The sequence below is a fragment of the Ursus americanus genome, chromosome 26 (genome assembly GCF_024610735.1).
Source record: "Ursus americanus isolate L20-20 chromosome 26, mUrsAme1.1.p, whole genome shotgun sequence".
NCBI classification, from domain to species: domain Eukaryota; kingdom Metazoa; phylum Chordata; class Mammalia; order Carnivora; family Ursidae; genus Ursus; species Ursus americanus.
In genome coordinates, this window is record NC_142152.1 from 2,059,859 (window position 1) to 2,077,976 (window position 18,118).

The 18,118-nt window shown below is 43.3% G+C and overlaps 1 protein-coding gene across 4 annotated transcripts in view; it reads right to left on the minus strand.

Annotated features, from left to right (window-relative positions):
- Nucleotides 1–249: 249 nt before the first annotated feature.
- Nucleotides 250–18,118, minus strand: part of TMEM260 (transmembrane protein 260) — a 72,532-nt gene continuing 54,663 nt past the window's right edge. For 2 of the 4 annotated variants that reach the window (XM_045810596.2, XM_045810595.2), the window contains 4 exons: nt 16,821–16,997; nt 15,297–15,350; nt 13,718–13,808; nt 9,476–9,838 (listed from right to left, as the gene is read on the minus strand). In XM_045810596.2, the coding sequence (XP_045666552.2) occupies nt 9,584–9,838; nt 13,718–13,808; nt 15,297–15,350; nt 16,821–16,997 (577 nt within the window). In that variant the 3' untranslated portion in view covers nt 9,476–9,583. Of the gene's footprint in view, nt 3,041–9,475; nt 9,839–11,897; nt 13,041–13,717; nt 13,809–15,296; nt 15,351–16,820; nt 16,998–18,118 lie in introns of those variants that run through there. The other 2 variants (XM_045810597.2, XM_045810598.2) reach the window with 2 other exon arrangements.

The window sequence follows — 18,118 nt, forward strand, 5'->3', positions numbered from 1 at the left end:
ATTTCTTCTCACTGCTCTGTAGAAGGGGGACCTGGTCCTTTCCTGCAGTGAAGTTAAGCGAGGGCACGTGTGGAAGGCCTGCATGAATAAGCGCACTTCTAGAACCCGAGTGGTGGGTCTCAAGAGAGGTAGGCACGAGCCTAAGAGCACTTGACCAGCTTCTCATACCTGTGTCCTCCTTTCTCTGTTACTATGGGAGGCGATGAGAGAAGTGAGGACGCTCCTTTGCTATTGGTAGACAGCACTGTATTTCTTTCTTTTTTTTTTTTTTTTAAGTAATCTTTACACTCTCCATGGGGCTCAAACTCACAACCCCAAGATCAAGAGTCGCATACTGTACCGACTGAGCCAGTCAGGCGCCCCAGCACTAGTGTTCTTTTTAATCCGGTGCCATCGAGACATGCAGGACAAGAGGTAGCCAGGGAAGGCAGAGTATAGGTGGATGGTAGTGGGAAAAGGGTGGGGGGTGGGAAGAGGAGGACCACATGGCAGTGGGCCCAGTGCAGCCCTCTGTGGACCCAGCAGGACTCTAGATAACCTGAGAATGAGATGCAGACCTCTCCATGGGTGGGAACTTGTTCATTTGTATGGAGGGTGTGGTGGTCAACAGTTTCTCATCAGCATTTGTGACAGAAGAAACAGGTGTGATACCCTCAGTGGGGTTAAAGAGTAGTAGTGGTGGTGAAAAAGGACCCTTGGGCAGATTTGGAAGATTTGCATTTTGGCTTTCTCCCCCTCTGCAAATAGAAGCTCCACAGGGGACAGACCCTTGTCTGTCTGGTTCCCCCCTCTCTCCGAAAACCCAGTATCCAGGCTTGGCACGTTGTAGGAACTCAAAAAATGTGTTTTGATGAAATGAATTAAAAAAAAAAATAGGTGAGTGGATGCTGTAGTCATCTGTTGAACATACTGGTGGGCACTCCACTCATCCCCACGGGGAAATCCAGGACGCTGTCCCAGCGTGGTTTTAGGAGCCCAGCAGCAGTCCTGAGTTCAGGACTCCAAGCTTTCTTCCCCATGCCAGTCCTCTAAGTGCTCCGTGAAGCTGGGTCGAGGAGGAGACTATTCTTCCAGAGGTCTCTGGGAAAAATGGAATCCACGCTGTTTGGGGGAAGGTAGAATCAGACGTCCAGATGGCAAAATCCGAGTTGGGGGAGAGAATGCAAATGGTAGTAACGTTGAAGCTTCCTTGCAGATGCACCAATAGGAAGAGGGAAGGACCGTCAGGGTACCGGGGTCACACGGGACGGATCGTACTTGGGTGCACGCGCACGCATGCGTGTACACGCACCCGCTCACAGACTGCGATGCTTTTCTTATTCACGGGACTGCTTTCAATTCTTCGTCTGCTCAGTGCTTCTTGGCTACTCTCTTCTAATTGCCAGTTTCCCATATAAGTTATATAATATATATATATAGTATATTTATATAAAGTATATATAAAGTAACACGTTATTTATAATTATCCTTGTAATTTAAATTGAACTATTTAAGTTTCCCAGACGCCTATTTAGTGAGGACTTTTAAAAATATACAAGAGAGAAGCAGAGCAGCAGTCCGCGGAAGGCTCTTTAGACTTATTTTACTGAGGTGTAAAAGTGGGTGCGAGCTGGTTTTGCTGGCATATTAATGAAAACAGCTGGCACTGTGAACAGCTGGTATGTTCGAAGCCCTTTATACATAGCCACCCACTTCATCCTTACAGACCTGTCCTCAGGTACATCTGATCTATCCCCATTCTACAGAAAAGGAAATTAAGGCACAGAGACACTTGCTCCAAGTCATCCAGCTAGTAAATGGCAGAGCTGGGAGTCTAGCTCTGATCACCACACGACATAGTGCTTCTAGTGCCATCCACAAAAGGCCTGTGCTTTCTGAAATAGTCTGGAACCTGGGAGAGTAAGTGGAAGAGTTGGGAAGGACTAAGTTTCTGCTCTTTGCTCTTTTAGGGACAAAATGAGCCCAGGAGGGCACTGAGATGGGCACTTTCAGGGACGAGACAAAGGTCTTTGTTAGGGTATTTCTTTAATCCTGTAACAGTCCTGCACTATAAAAAAAAAAAAAAAAAAAGGAACATAGAATCTCCATCTTACCAAAATTCCAGGAACTGCTTTAAAACCAAGTTCTAGTTTTGTTCGATTCCTGTGTCAGTTCACACAGTACCTTGTTACGGGCTCATAATATTCAACAGGCACGGGTTCTGTGGATCGACTGACTGTTCACAAGGGACACGGAGAAGGAGAAAAGTACTGTCACATAAATGCTAACGCTGCCAACGGGGTCACCTTCACCTTTAGCCCAGAGAGTGTGCAGCACGGTTCGTGTGGTCTTTGTCTTAGGGCTACACCAGACGTATTTGCTTCCCAAAGAGGAAGGGCCAAACTACTTCCGACTCTGACAGTAAGTGCAGGGCGTTTAGGTGATTTCAGATCATTGAAGCCGTTCGATGGCTACTAAATGGAATTAGTTGTTTTATCAACAACCATAATAGTTATTGATATTACCATAGTTATATATTTTTACAAATCATACATAGGACTCAAGAGCCAAATTTGGAAGAAATCACTATTACCTAAACACTGAATTGGTAATGTTCACAATTAGGAAACCAGACATTTAGGCCTCCAAAGAGGAATCTGCCTTTCTGGACACTTAAAAAATTTAATAGACTGGCCAAACCAAACAGAACTATCATGAACACTAGCTCTAGATGACCTTCGTTTCTGGGAAGAAAAGTCTAATTCCCAACTCAATGAACATTCCAGTGGAGCTGGGACATATTTCCTTCTGCAAAACACAGAAATACTATTATGCTATGAACCCTGCTTAGAAGGGGTAAGGGATATATAAATTAGGGCAACATTTTTCAAACGGAGCTTTCAGTAGATGATTCAGCTGGAATATAATCTATGCTAACAAGTCCCAAGATTTCTAAGTGACTTCTTCTTACCACACCAAAGCATTTTAATTTGGATATATGTTCCTAAATCCAGGAAGCATAGGGAAATTCTCTGTCAAAGGCCAAGGATGCAGGCTCTGCCTAAAAGGGAAGGGAAAAAAAGAAATTATGTCCCAGAAGTTTGGAGAAGGGGAAGAAAGCTGGTCAGTGTATAGCTTTTAAACAATATCCTACAACACAGTTCTCAAGCTTAGATACAATTTACCTCTAGAAAAGTCTATCATAATTTTAATATGGCCGCATTATTTGGGAATTTTAATGTGACACACAACAGACAGTGGAATGTAGCTGGTTTTACTTACCTGTGATGGAAATCACAGTCATGCTCTGGTCCCAGCTCTGCTATTACCTAGCTGTGTGACATAAATCAAGTCGCTTACTGAGTGTAGGCCTGTTCCTCATTCACCAAACTAGATTCATTGTGCTGGTTATATGAGATGATCCCTAACTAACTTTTTGGCATTCACGTTCACTAAAGTTAGATAAATTCCACTCAGCCAGTGGCTTTCCAATCTATTCTTTTCTGTGACCCGCAATAAGAAATACATTTTATATTATGACCTAGTTCACACACATATATATATTTGTACGCAAGTGCTTTTTACACACAGGCACACACCACACACATACACACACACACCCCACATAGCATATGTGTTATACATGCAACTACACACATATGCAAGGAATGAAACTAGAAGTTTCATGAAAGAATACTTATCCTTGTTGCCTTGGATGCATCATGATATTTTTACTCTATTTCATTAAGAAAAAGATGGTCCTAATTTTCACTAAATTGACTCCATGACCCAGGTTAACAAACACCAGAACCAGGCATAATCCTGGGCCCTGAGGAACGGCCTCGAGGGGAACGCAGGTGGTCGTGTAGGTTAGTGGTTAGAATTCTGATCACTGAGGGGCGCCTGGGTGGCTCTGTCAGTTCAGCATCTGTCTTTGGGTCAGGTCATGATCCTGGGGTCCTGCGATCAAGCTCTGTGTTGGGCACCTTGCTCAGCTTCTCCCTCGCCCTCTGTGCTCTTTCTTCCTTGCTTTCTCTCAAGCAAATAAATTTAAAAATCTTAAAAAAAATAAAGAATTCTGATCACTGAAAGAAAAATATAAAAACTATGGAGACACATAGTTGCAGGAATATTGAAGGAATGTATTCTAATTGTAGTGAACACATTATGACATACTAAATAAAAACTACCACTAAGTACGAGTGCTCTCATCAGTGAACTTTCCCGTTTTAAGTGCTGCACAGTTGAACTTTGGGTTTTCATTCTTTTATAAACAAAACTTTTTGAAACTTCCTCTCACTTGTTAAACCGAAGAGTCACAGGAACCCTAGTGTTTTGATAAATGAATCATCTTCCATTTATAAACAACCTCTTTTAAAGTTTCTGTAGCTTTTGCTAGAGTAATTTTTTAAAAAGATTTTGTTTATTTACTTGAGAGAGGGAGAGAGAGCATGAGTGGGGGGGAAGGGCAGAGGGACAATCAGACTCCCCGCTGAGCAGGGAGCCCAATGTGGGGCTCAATCCCTCCACCCCAAGATCATGACCTGAGCTGAAGTCAGACACATAACTCACTGAGCCACCCAGGCACTCTTGCTAGAGTACTTTAAAAGAGTCTTTGTTTTTTGTTTAACTTTTAAAAGCACTATTAATAAAAATACAACTATATAATGTTTTCCTTCCACTTTGGGAACGTATTTTTAGGGGAGATACTACAAGAAGACCCTAGTCCTTGCATCTTTTACCCTGTCCTCAGATCCTAGATGGCCCCTGTTGCAGTTTTTGAGTTCACACCTTGGCATGCCAGGGTATCACTGGGATTTCTTGTGTCTTGAACGACACTCAAGGATCTAGGGTATCAGGTGACCCATGTAGGTTCCATCCCACCATAAGCCCACGATGAGAAAACTGGGTCTCACTTCCCAAGCAGCGTTCTCTTTTGGGTTCGATGGCCCACACTTTTCCATATAAGCAACAACCACAGGTGGGAAGGGTATTTCCAATGGTTCAACCATCCAGGGAATATTTCATTGAGATGAGAGAAATCTCACAATTATCTTTTTTAAAAGGTTACATTACAAAATCACCTCTTTTTAGGTAAGATTTCTACATAGAAGATGATTATGGTGTGCATATTTTCAAAAACAGGACATAATGTCCATTTATCAGTTTATAATCTATAATCTACAATTAGCTTACCAATATAAAGACTATACTCCTATTGTACTTCTTTCCCCTGACACTATTTATACAGACTTGCAGCAAATTATAAACAACTGAAATTATGAGAGGGTGAAATCTTAGATCTGGATTTCTATTTACCTTTTGTTAGAGTGTTATTTAACATCCTCCTCACCTAATGGCAACTATGGAGGCGGCAAGACTACTGGGCTGCTGGAGAAGCTCCATCACTAGGATGGAAATCGGGCCAGCTATTTGCCTTTGTGTTCGATCCGTATCTTGCAAGTTTCTCGACTTTATCAACACGACTTTTCTCAAATCATCACAATACCTATGTCATTGAAAATGAACCCCAACCAATAACACCTGGGATCTGAGGAAAAGATTCAGACAACTCCACTTACAGGTCAATAACTGCGGGCTTCCTGTTTATAGTTTTGGAGCCTCTAGCCATCTCTCCCCCTACTTTTTTCTTTTTGCAATATGACATAAGCTAACCTTTTGTACATATCCTTTCCACCAGATATATATTACAGTGTTGAAGAGCAATCAGAATTTTTTTTTCCAGAAAAATCCCTTTCTCAAGATATAGTCCTGTTAGTTTGCTTTCCTATATCCAGGTAAACACATTGTGTTATTCCTGAGGCTTTTTTTCCACCGTCCAATGCTGATCCAAATCAAACAGACCTTTTGAGGGTACTGACAATGACGTCTTCATTGAATATGATCGCTGCTAAAGCTGTAGCTCCCTGTTTGCTCTGTAATGCTGTGCCAAGATCCTGGCCTTTAGATGTTCTCAGAATCCCTGGAAACAGGACTTATTTGTTTGTGAGTATACGCTCTAGAATGATTTTGCATCCACAACAAAATATGAGGATGAATAGAGCAGTGTGACTCTTTTCCTGGGCTAGAATTTTATTTCTTCACCTAACCACAGGACTTGGAGCCACTAAGAAGAACAGTAATACCCTACATTGGTGCATTTATAAAATATACCAGCATTAAAACAGAGTGAAAGGATTTGCTGTAACAGGATCCATTTTTTTTTCAACCTCTGCTATTAAAGCTTTTTTTCCCTGAATATTAAAAGTATCAACATTTCTAAATTCTGAGGGATATTGGTGGAAACTGTGATTAAGGATTCACATTGTTTAACTTTTAAAATATAAATTTAAAAAACTAGTCTTCATATATCCTAGCCTGATGACCTAAAGAAATCAGCTGGGTATCCAAAAATTACCCTGAACACTCAAAATGAGCTTTGTTTAGGTATCATAAAAGCTAAGTAAACATAACGGCTCTATCATCAGAAAATACAAGGAAGACGAACGGAGGTAACATTTCACAATGTCTATTAGAAGACCTCAAGAAGTCTACTAGTAATTGATGCCTTTCCATTTTGGCTTTATTTTGAGTCACAGGACAAAAGCATTTTTTAAAATGGGACCTTTGAGAAACACAGAGCAAAGGGGAGAGTCAACAGTAAGAACGGAGCCTAGCTCCCCTCCGTGGACGTGGGGCTGGGGGGCTTGGTTCGAGGGTCCAGAGCCGCAGTCCCTGCCCCACGCTCCAGTGTGCAGCCAGCCCGGGGCTGGCCAGGAGGGCATCGCAGAGCGGGGAGAGGCGGGCAGTCTTGCCGGCTCCCACTTGCTCCTCAGGCCAAAGTCCAGGCAGAAGTTGGCCTTGTGGGGTTCCTGTCGTCCTGCCAAGCCGCGGCACTCCGGGGACATTGCTAGGAGGATCCTGGCCAAATCCTGCATGAGAAGTCACCTCCTTCACATGCTCTTCCATGTCCGGGGGTTAGACTAAAGGAGACCCCTTCTGTCGGGTTTGGTGGTCGTTGTGCACCAGCCAAGGAAAAGTAAGGGAAAGAAAAAGAAAGCAACTTGCTTAACGGCACACAAGAGAAAGAATCCTTCAGAACGGTTGATCTGGGAATGAAGCCCAACGCGCCCAAGCTGGCTGTTTTTTTCATGTACTGATGGTTTTTAGCGATTTCAATAATTATGACCCTACCTTGGGCCATCATATATATATTACTGCTTTTGCAAAGAGAGAGTGGTCCAAAGCCACCGCTGTGCAAAGTATACTGTAGAGAAGAATCTATGTGCCATTGACCACAGTCAATACACGAAGTATATATTCAGACATACATACGGCGCGCCTCCTTATAGACGCAAACTCAACAGGCAGATAGCCTCAAAAAGAGGCCTTCATTTGCCATGCTTTAAGGCCACACATAAGAAATACTCCTTTCCATAAGGTCCTTCCGACAGCACGTGTATACAGATGCCCAAATGCACATTCCCGTCCATGTATGTACTGAGGTGCCGTCGCCCCAAGGCACCGCGCAAGCCGTCTCTCTCCTGAACCCAGAAAAGCAACACATGTCCAGGGAATGTTCATTTGAATTTTATTGTGCTTCTCCTCTTTAAGAAAAGTGGAAACCCGAATCTCACCCGATTTCTTTCAAATGGATCAACTTAGACAATTTATCAACGCTTCCTTAAATTTTTACGCCACGCTGAATCCAACAGGTTTTTGTTTTAAGGTAAACCAGGTTTTTGGTTCTTCCCTGTGGAGAAGTTACTTTCAAGTCAGTGAAAGTTCTTGGCCCATGATTAAAAGTCTTTGCCAATTAGTACTCAACAACTCCAATTCATTTTTTTCTGGTTCAAGATGAGTAGGAGCCTAATAAGGCTGTGATAAAAGGGCAAAAGGCACCGAGAGCCAAAAGCGGATTAATGAGCTCCTCCATTTATTTGTCTTCCTAACAGCTGAACTGTTACAACTATTGACACTCTTCAAAAGGTCCCGCTCTGAACCCTGTCCAGGCTCTGCAGGGTCCAATGGCCATCTTCAAATCCGGAGAATGGAGGGGCAAGAGCTTCCCCTGTGTGATGCCAAAACCAACAAAGCCCCATGGATCAGGTAATGAAACTTCAGCTTTTCCCCCTTTGAGATTTATTTACTGGCAGCTGACAAGGGGCAAATTCAGCTCGAATTGTGCAGTCAAGGCCCTGTCAAGCTTTGAGAGGCACCCTTGTCTTGAAGCACCTTCATGACTGGCATTTCACTCAAAAGCCCTCGGCACTGGTCCTTAACAGCTTATGACATCACAAAGGACACTCCAGACAGATGCCTACATGGCATCCTGCAGCATTTTAAAAGAGAATTAGTGGTTTTAATTATGGTCGTGGTATGAAAGGGAACCATGCAAGCTCCGCAGGAGACCTTTGATCAGCCCCTTTTGCTAGTACAATGCCACGGAACTGTGACTATTCCTGGTAAGGGGCCTTTTCTTGCTGAATGACTCACCAGTGATCTTTGAATGCAGACAAGCTTCTAGCCCTCCCTCTTCATTAGTGAGCATTTCTATACAGGGGCCTATATAGCGCTTGGAGTCTAGGAGCTATACAATTGGGGGGAAAAGAATCCCTACAGATTCTGGCCTCTACTTAGGAAGTGCTGAAGGACTCGGAGTGACTTTATTCATTAAAACAGGTTGCTATTAATTAACTGTCATAATAAAATAAAGAACTATTATTTGCATTTCTTACTATGTTCTCTTTAGTAATATGTATAAAAGATGCTTGTAACAGAAATGAATTTATTGAACCACTTCCCCATCTCCCCGCCCCCCAATCCACGCCTTTTTTTTTTTTTTTTTTTTTTTTTTTTGCATTTTGGCAGCAGTGGCCTCCTAATTATTGGGCCCGGATTTATGAGGCCAAACAGAAGTAAAACATAAATATAAAATGAACTACGGAAATACAAAATCCTTTTTATTTGCCACTTTATGCAACCGAAAGAAAGCAAACAAATCAGCTTTATTTTTTTCATGATTTCAGAGAATTATCAAAGACCATAAAACTCCCAACTTTTTTCAAAATATTCACTGGCTTGGTGTTTAGCTTGAAGTGTGAGATTATGTAACAACTATAGCTACTCAAAAAAAAAAAAAAGGATTTTAACTTGAAGCAGAGCAAGGTTCACTTTAAAAAAAAAACACTTTTGGGAAACAAAATGTGTCTTTGGTCTGTTACCAGTATTTTATGAATTTTAACCTTCAAAACTGATCCCAATAAAAGAGACAATTGCTATTTAAAGTACATGAAAATAGCCCATTCTCTTCTAGCATCTAATCAAGCAAAGTCATTAGGTGAAAGAGTGAGGAAGTAGGAAGGTTTTCTGGAAGATTCTCACTGAAATGCTAATTGACATGGGATACACGGAATTCACATACGTAGCACATTGCGATCACTCAAACACCCCACTAAACAGTACCGCTGTACCATAGCTGCAAGATGACTTCGTCTTCAATTTTTTTTTTTTTTTTTTACTTTTTTTTTTCTTGGAGGAAAAACTTTCGGACTTTGGAATTTTGGAAGCTGAACGATGAGCAGGTTTTTCACATCCTGCTGCCTCAGACATTTTTCCTATTTCTCAGACTTTGCAGTTCTTTTCTTAGGTGCTTTAGAGCAACGAAAATGTCAGGCAGCTGTGGATCATTCCCTGCTTTCTGGGTGTAGAGACGGAAGTGTCTGATGGTTTCAGATAGCAAGACTTCAGGGTCTGCACCCCTTTCCCGAAGGCGTAACATCCGCTCACAGGCGATGGCATAGTTCTTGTGCCAATTCGCTGGGTGTTCCTTTTGTAAAGAGACAATCTCCTTATAAAGCTGAAAAACAGCAGAGATGTTGGTATTCCATTGTTAGCCCCTGACTTTTTTTCAAAACACAGAAAACACAGAGGAATTAATCACACAAGAAGAAAAATCCAAGCAGCCTATGGTAAAAATCGAATCGTTGCTAGGCCATGCAGAAAATGCAAGAATGTGACTGTAATTATTACAGTGGCAGGAGGCAAATGTGCTTCATCTAAAACTGCTTCTGGGGGTTTTCGGATGTTACAGAGGGAACCTAAGACACACTGTCCGGACAAAATGCTCTTCCTCCAGAAAGATGTTCTGGGAAAGGGATTTAGTTCTAATTCATGGAAAGCTATTTACTCAACAGGCAGAAAGGCTGAAACTCTAAATTTAGCTGTTGGAGGAAAAAAACAGCTTTCTTTAGAAAACTGCATGGAAAAAGAACAGGAAGAAATTTAAAATTCTGACCCTCCTTTTCACATAAATTTCTCTCTACATTAGAAACAACAGCAATAACAATGGCAACAATAAACCAGCTCAAACAAATCCATCATCGATCGAATAGGCATAAGAGAATTTAAGAGACATCCTTTAGAGCGAGATACTAAAAATCTTCAGGGCACCCTACAATTACAATTTCGATAGTTAACATTTTGCCCATGGAAATCAGGAATTTTTCTTTGCAACATCACAGATAGTATGAATTTGGACAGAGTCTGAGTCTTTGATATTGAGTTTTCCAGGGAGAAACACCAAAATTTAACAAATAACGTAGACCTAAATCTGCACAATGGAATACTAGACTTGCTTATTTGGAAATTCCACAGGCTTTTTGAGGGCTGGCGAATTGGGAGTTCGATCTGCAGGAACGGGAGGTCGGCCACAGACTCGGCAAGCGCACAGAAGAAGGAACGATGCTTTCTCCGGGGCCAAGGGCTTCTGCAGTTAGAACTGCATCCTTCACATCATTCAGCCGGAAGGGACCTAGTATGTTAGCTACCGCCCCACCTTCTACTCCAGGGCAGATAAATGCACCCTACCTAACCTACTGTTTAAACAGCATCCACAGGAAAAATCCCAGAGTTCATGTCTGATGTGTCATTTTGGTATTTAATAAGCTTCAGTCTTCAAGCTGGCTTTAAAGCGGTTCTCCCCTTCGCTTCTTTCCCTCCAGAAAAAAGGGAACAGTCACCTTGTGCTTGCATGTACATCAAAGCTATGAAGCTAGCCTCCCCCTCTTCCATTCTCTTGGTCAAATATCCAATGCTTTCCCAAGTTTTCAAAGTCCTACCAAGGTTCTGGAGTTCAAAACAGAGGCAGGCCTTCAGTGAGCATTTCCCCAACGACTCAAGAGAATGAGAGGCTCAGTCGTGTCCTCCCCATTATATAGTCACTAGCTATTGGAACGAGCATACTACCTATTTCTAGAACACTTGTTACTGACACATCATCGACTTATGTTGGGTGTCCCTTAAGCCACGTGTGATGTATCTTAAGATGCCGGTCATTTTTCATCATGTGGAATTATATTTCCTCCTGTATGTCTTACTGTGACATTCGTCTTAGCAGACTCTGTTCTGTTTACTGGGGACACCCATTTAACAAATGTATTCCCAAAGATAGTAGGGATATTCCCTGCTCCCCCACTACACCCAAACTTAAGGTCCCCCAAACTTAAAGTTCTGTATGAGCTATTGAGTGGATGACTATAAATAACAACAAAAATGTCTTACACCTAACAAGAATATTCTTGAAAAGCCAGTACCAGGGGATGGATTTGTGTAGACCCATCAAGTATTTGACCCTCTTTGTCTTGCAAACAAGATCACACATCTGGAGACATATGCAAAGAAGAGACCTATGGTCTTGTGTCCACTGAAAAGAGTAAACTTTACAAGCCCAAAGGGACCAAAAATCCATGAATTAGCTTCAGTAGTGGCCTCGCAGCTGATCACCACCAGGTCACTGATGAGAATATGAAATAACAGTAAGTCTCAGATTTCCCCCCACTAAATACTACTTGGTTTTCACATAATCACAGGGTATTAGAGATGAACAGGTTAGGACATGACAAGGTCACAAGAGATAATCGATAAAGCTTAAGCCCCACTTTTATTTTTAGAAGAAATTGAGGCCTGGAAAGGTGAACTGACTTACAGTTGACAATTCACGGTGGAGCTGGCCTTGAACCTGGACCTCCCAACTGCCAGACAGAACTCCAGCTCCCGTCTCCCATAATCCACCCCTTGCTGTCCCCAAGTGGGCACCTCAGAGGGTTCTGCCTTTGTCCCCATGGACTGTCCTCCCACGCCCACCCTCTCACTACTCTGCCCCACCATGTGTCTGGCCAGCTTCTTCTGCTCTTTCAAGATGACGCTCCGGTGACGTCTCCTCCGAAGGCCCCCTCCCGTCCTCACCAGCCCCTCTCCAGGAGGGTGGACGCATGTACAGCTTGCGGTGCCCACAGCTCCTCTGTAAACCCTTCACGTCCCTTCCAAGACTGAATGTAACTGAGGACTCTACCTTCTGTCTCCCTCTGCAGGCTGCTACCTCTTGGGTAGCAGGGACAATGCTTGGTCGTCTCCACAATACTGGGTACAGACTGGGTGCTCAATAAATGCTCCATGAGCAAGTGAATACATGAATAAACAACGAACCCATGATCACGACATTCAGGAGTAAAATGAGTCGTACCGATGGGACACTGTGCGCTCTGGACTCAGGGCTAAGCCAGTGCCCTGGCTGGGCAGCCCCACCGCAGCCTGGGGGTGGCACAAACACCTCAGTGGCTCACACAGACGGCTCCGGGGCTCGGCTCTCACGGGCCCCTGCCAGGACATCTGTTTCCTAGACAGCAGGCTCCCAGACGGTCTCTGAAAGTGTCTGAAGAGCCCAGGGCTATGAATCACAGAAAAGCAGGGGCTCGTTAAAACGGGGTGACAGCAAGCCTCTGCTCTGTCCTCCTGATCCCCCGCAGCGAGGGCCACCTGCGTCAGAGCCTTCACGTGGCTGGGCCCTCTGATGGTTGGTTTGGCCTCCCGGAGCCACAGTCCCAGGACAGAGCCACTCTCCGAGACCCGTAATCTTTCTCACGAAATCCCAATCAGCCACAAACCTATCGCTTCAAGGGCAGCAAGGTCAGGACGTCTGCACGGAGGGCCACCTGTCAGAACTTGTTTGGTGGGGGCTGTGTCTTGTTCCAATTGTTTCCAACTGTTTCCTATTCCCGTTGCTGTTGGAACAAATCACCACCCACAAAGTGGCTTAAAACAGCATACATGTATTATCTTACACTTCCGGAGGTAAAAATACATAAAGTCAAGGTTTTTGTAAAACCAGCAGGGCTGTGTTCTTTCTGGAAGCTCTAGAATCTATTTCTTTGCCCTTGGCAGCTTCCAGAGGCTGTCTGCCCTTCCCAACTTGTGGCCCCTTCCTCCCCTTCCAGGCCAGCCACCCAGTACCTTCGAATCTTTCTCTCTGCCCTCTGCTTGCATTATCACCTCTCCCTCTCTGCCTTGGACCCTCCTGCCTCCTCCTTAGAACGGCCATATGATTACACTGGGTCCACCTGGACGATCCAGGATAATCTTCCCGCCACAAGATCCTTAACTTAATCACACGTGCAAAGTCCCCTCTGTCATGTAAGGCCGTCCGTACACTCACAGGTTGTGGAGATGAAGACAAGGGCATCTTTGGGAAGGGGCTATCATCGGCCAACCACACGGTTTACTTTAGACATTACATACACGACATGGACACACACAAGTAGTCTTCCACTTATACCGCTTTATAAAGCCAAATAAAACGAGAAACGACAAAGTAAAAACTCTACTGCGATACACACTCTCCACTCCGATCACCACCACCTTCCCACCAAACATATTCACAGGTATAAAAAGTGTAACGTACGTTATACGCATGAGTGTAGAGCTGAGCCTTCACATCTGAAGGTAAGTTCACGGTTTCTGCCAAGTTAAAGATGAAGAACGGTGTTTTCATCCTGGAAGGCGGGGTGGGGAGGGGAACCTTCATTAAAATCATGTTGTCAAATCCCACATTTAAAGCTACATCTGCTAGACTTCCCACGGATAAGAACATACAAAACCCTTTATTGCATACTTTTTCCTCTCTCATATTCATCGAAGTTTACTCTGAACCAGCCAGCAACCCCTTCTTTCCCCGCAGCCAACACGCTGCATTCACACTGTTTGTCAAAGCTTTTAGGAAAAAGCTTATGTTCGTCGTCACGATTATACATCGGTTCTCCGCCAGATGTACACCAGTCATGCGAGAGCAGCTGGGAAGGGGAAGGGGGACTCGCTGAGTTTGTCAGCACAGCCCTGAAGGTACCCATCGCAACGGCTCATGCCATGTGTGACCGGTTCTTCAAAGGTAGCTAGACTCTTTGACCACATGAACTCATCCAAATTGTCTTCAGCAAACCCATTAAATCAATACCTGCCTGAATAATGACCTGCTTTCTTCTTTTATGTGATTTCTTCCCCAGCTTCCCTACATTCAACCACAGCGAAGAATTGTGCAAACACACGATGCATCTTTGATCAGTTCTTCAAAGCAAGGATTTGTCCCCATGACTAGGCTGATAACTTGCAATACACTGTTTCCTGACTTTTTGGAGAACACTGCTGCATAAACAACAGTACGGCTATTTTTGTAATTGCTATTTTGAAGCTCTATTTCTTGACAATTTTTTAAAGACCTCTTTAAACTTATGTAAATCCTTTATATCATAACTGAATCCTCAGTGCAAAGCACAGTCTCTGGCTCAGACTGGGCACCCTTCCTTTGCTGAAGGAAATGCTTCCTATGTACTTGGTATCCCCATCTGAATGCCACTGAGGACTTTTCTATTATATTTAGGCCAAAGTCTGTCAGTGTTAGACATTTTAAATATTTTAAAATAGCGACAGGAACCAAGAACATCCAGAACGTCACTGCGCAGTGGCCCAGACAGGAACAACAGCAAGCACCTAGCACGTTAATATTCGAATCTCTTAATAAGTCCGTCTGCTCCATTAGACTGTGAGCTCCTTGAGGGTGGCAACTGTGCTGTCCTCCTGTGTGTAGCTTCCAAACCTGGCATGGTGTCTGGCCTCTAGGAAGTACTGAGTAAGTGCTTAAATAATTAACCGGCACATTACCCATGGCTTCGGGGCATCATTGGTTTGGTTGAGGCAGGAGAGCATAAGAGCAGAGCAGTGTTCCTGAGTCAGGCACATGGGAGTTCTAGACTCTATCACGTGTAGCCATTTGGCTTTGGACAAGTAACCTCTCTCCCTCCAGTTTGTCCTTTTGTAAAATGGGGATAATAGCAACTTCTTGATAGGTTGTTGTGAGGGCGAAATGAGACTATGAATGTACAGCAATGAGCACGATGCCTCAAACAAAAGGACTGCTCGTCAACACTATTTTATTATCACCACTGACCCCAAAACAGACAGCGAACACAAAAGTGTGGGCTAGTCACCTTGCTTGCCACATCTCTTCGTTGGCCACAGATTCCCAAGAAGATGGGTCAAACCTGCAGTTATAAGAAAACAGTGACATTTTCCGCCGGCTACAGACACGTAATCCTTGTTTTATAATCTTCCAAGGCAAATAAAATAGGTTGGATCCTGAAGTACTGATAGGGACCGAAATAGGTCCCTCCTAGACAAGTCTGATCGCTCGGAAGTTGAGAGTTTGGTACATGTGTTCTTAATCTGCGTAATGAGCCCCGGTGCCCCATGGGAGCGGACAAAGGATTAGTGGGAAGAGGCTGGAGGCATCTGAAGAGCCAGCTGTTCCTTAAGAAGTGCTAGATGGGCAACGGGGCAGGGGCGCGGCCTGCGCCGCTCTATGGACGCAGCCGAGAGCCAAAGAGCCAAGAAGCAAGGCGATAAGCCTCAGAGAAGGGGCTCCTGGCTTTGCTAACATCACTGCTGGAGCCAGGATGCTGCTCACAGGACACTGGCTAAACCATCTGCTGGATTTTTCTTTCTCCCAATTAAATTTCTTATTATGTGTCTATTTTGATGGAATGGACATAAAGAGTAGTGTTAGGTACTTGTACTTTAGGCAGCTGTTTGCAGAAAAGGTTATATTCTTTCCTTTTTTTTTTTTTTTTTAAGTGAGTTCTATGCCCAACGTGGCACTCAAACTCACGACCCCAGGATCAAGAGTCGCGTACTCCAATGACTGAGCCGGCCGGGTGCCCCAGAATAGATGATTTTCTACCTTTTCCTCATGATGGTTACTGAGTACTTTGACACAGACCTGCTTAACCATCTCTGGTTGGTGCAATGTGGTCTGTTTGCTCATAAATGAATCCAAAGCCCCTTTGTAGCATTTTTCATATCATCTTGCCAGTTCTTGAATTATAAGCAATAATTATCTAATCTTTGAATAATTCATAATTTAAAAATAGGCAAGGGAGACCCATTTCTATAGATGGTGACTCAATTTCCATACGGGAGTCAGCTCTGTAGGGATGCTTGTAGGGAGACTGATCATGCCCCAAACAACACAATCAGGCTAATGGCGAACAACTGTGAAGAACGAGTTACTCATCAAAGGCCAGTCTCCCCCCAGAGAGAAGTTATCTGCCATTCCCAAAGAACGACAAATAGGGTACATTCATGCATTGTGCAAACTATCACGGGACACGGTGACTCGTAAAGCTCTACTGCAGGCAAGGGATGTCTTCCGCTTTGAGGGTGCGAGACAGAGGATGACGGACAATATGGCATCATGAGAGCTGGCGGTGGAAGGTGCCACGCCCCGAACTGTTGGGGAGCCCACCCAACCACAGCCCCCCTTGCCCTCCCATCTCCCTACTGTTCTTCAAACATGAAGATAAGAAATACATATTCTCTATTATGATTTGCATGGGCAGCAAATAATAGTATTAATAACTAATAAAAAAAATAAAAAATATGCATGGGCACCTCAAAATTTAGTAGGTTTTTTAAGCACACAAAACTGCTATGAAAAATACAGCTGCTGGTCATACCTTCCATATTCTTCGGTCCAGTTATAGATATTTCTTGTAAGTTTAATCCACTCCTCAGGGTTGAATACAATCTCTGAAGGAACTAATTTGTCACAAGAGCCCCAAGGCCACAGTGAATAGTTCTTTTTCCAGGTTGGGTCACCTTCATGAATTCCTATGCAAACAAATGTTTTTTTTCTATTGAAAACAGAAAAAAAAATATTTTTAACTCAAAGTTCTAAATGTTAATAAATATAATTCGTGAAGGGTCATTTTTGACTCCTTAAACCTCTGTGATCAATAAAACGTCTGCAACCCTTCTGGTTTGTTTAAATCTTTCCCAAATGGGCTGTTCAGAATTTACATTAGTATAAAAAAGCTGCTTGGGGAGAGCTGGGGGGGAAGTTAACAGACATAAACGATAAAACTGATCTGTTCATAACATTGTAAGAAGTCACTTGGGGACAAGCATTGTTAGAGTGACAGTTTCTGTGGTCCTGTCTCACATGTAAACAGATACTTTATTTGACACCTTTTTTTTTTTCTCATTTTACCAGTGGAAGTATAAGGCTGCATTTGTTTCCCTACTTAGAAGTATGTCTCCCCTCAATTCCAACTGCACTTTATTTTTTGTCTCTTTTATCATTATTGTATTGTACTTATTGTTTGCATTCACAAATCTCCCGAGCAGGGCAGAAACATCCTGAGGCTAGGCTATCTCCGAATTAACTCTGAATCGCACACAGCACAATGCTTAGCTAATTCACAGTATTTGCTGAATAAAATTAGTTAGATTGAATAAAGCATTAGAAGCTTCAAATCCTGCAAAATTTAGGAATAGAAATGGTTTAAATAAGCTTGGTTCAAATTCACTATAATTGAATAGTCCTGTTCCAATTTGTGGTGTATGCCTCAGTAGCTATGACTAAGTAGGGGGAAAAAGCATATTAGAAGAAATTACTTGAAAGTAAAAAAAACCTGATGAACTTTGAAACAAGATACTTCTGGCTTAGATTTTAGATTTTTCCCCACCGCTATGACCTCTATGATTTGGAGGAAATCACTTCACCACCTGTGTCTAGTCTCCTCTCTGAAGTGGGTATAACCCTTCCAGAGCTGTTTCAGGTTAAATGAGGTATCTGACCCAAAGTGCAGTGATAGAACGTAAGAGCTCTGGACTCTCCTCTGTCTCTCGCTTCCTGGACAGAATGCATGGAATCTGAGGACTCCGAAAAGCAAATGGTGTAAAGCAGGATGGGGAAAGACACCAGAATTCTAAGTTCTACCAAACCTGTAGTGAGTTTGCCATTTTTCCCCTT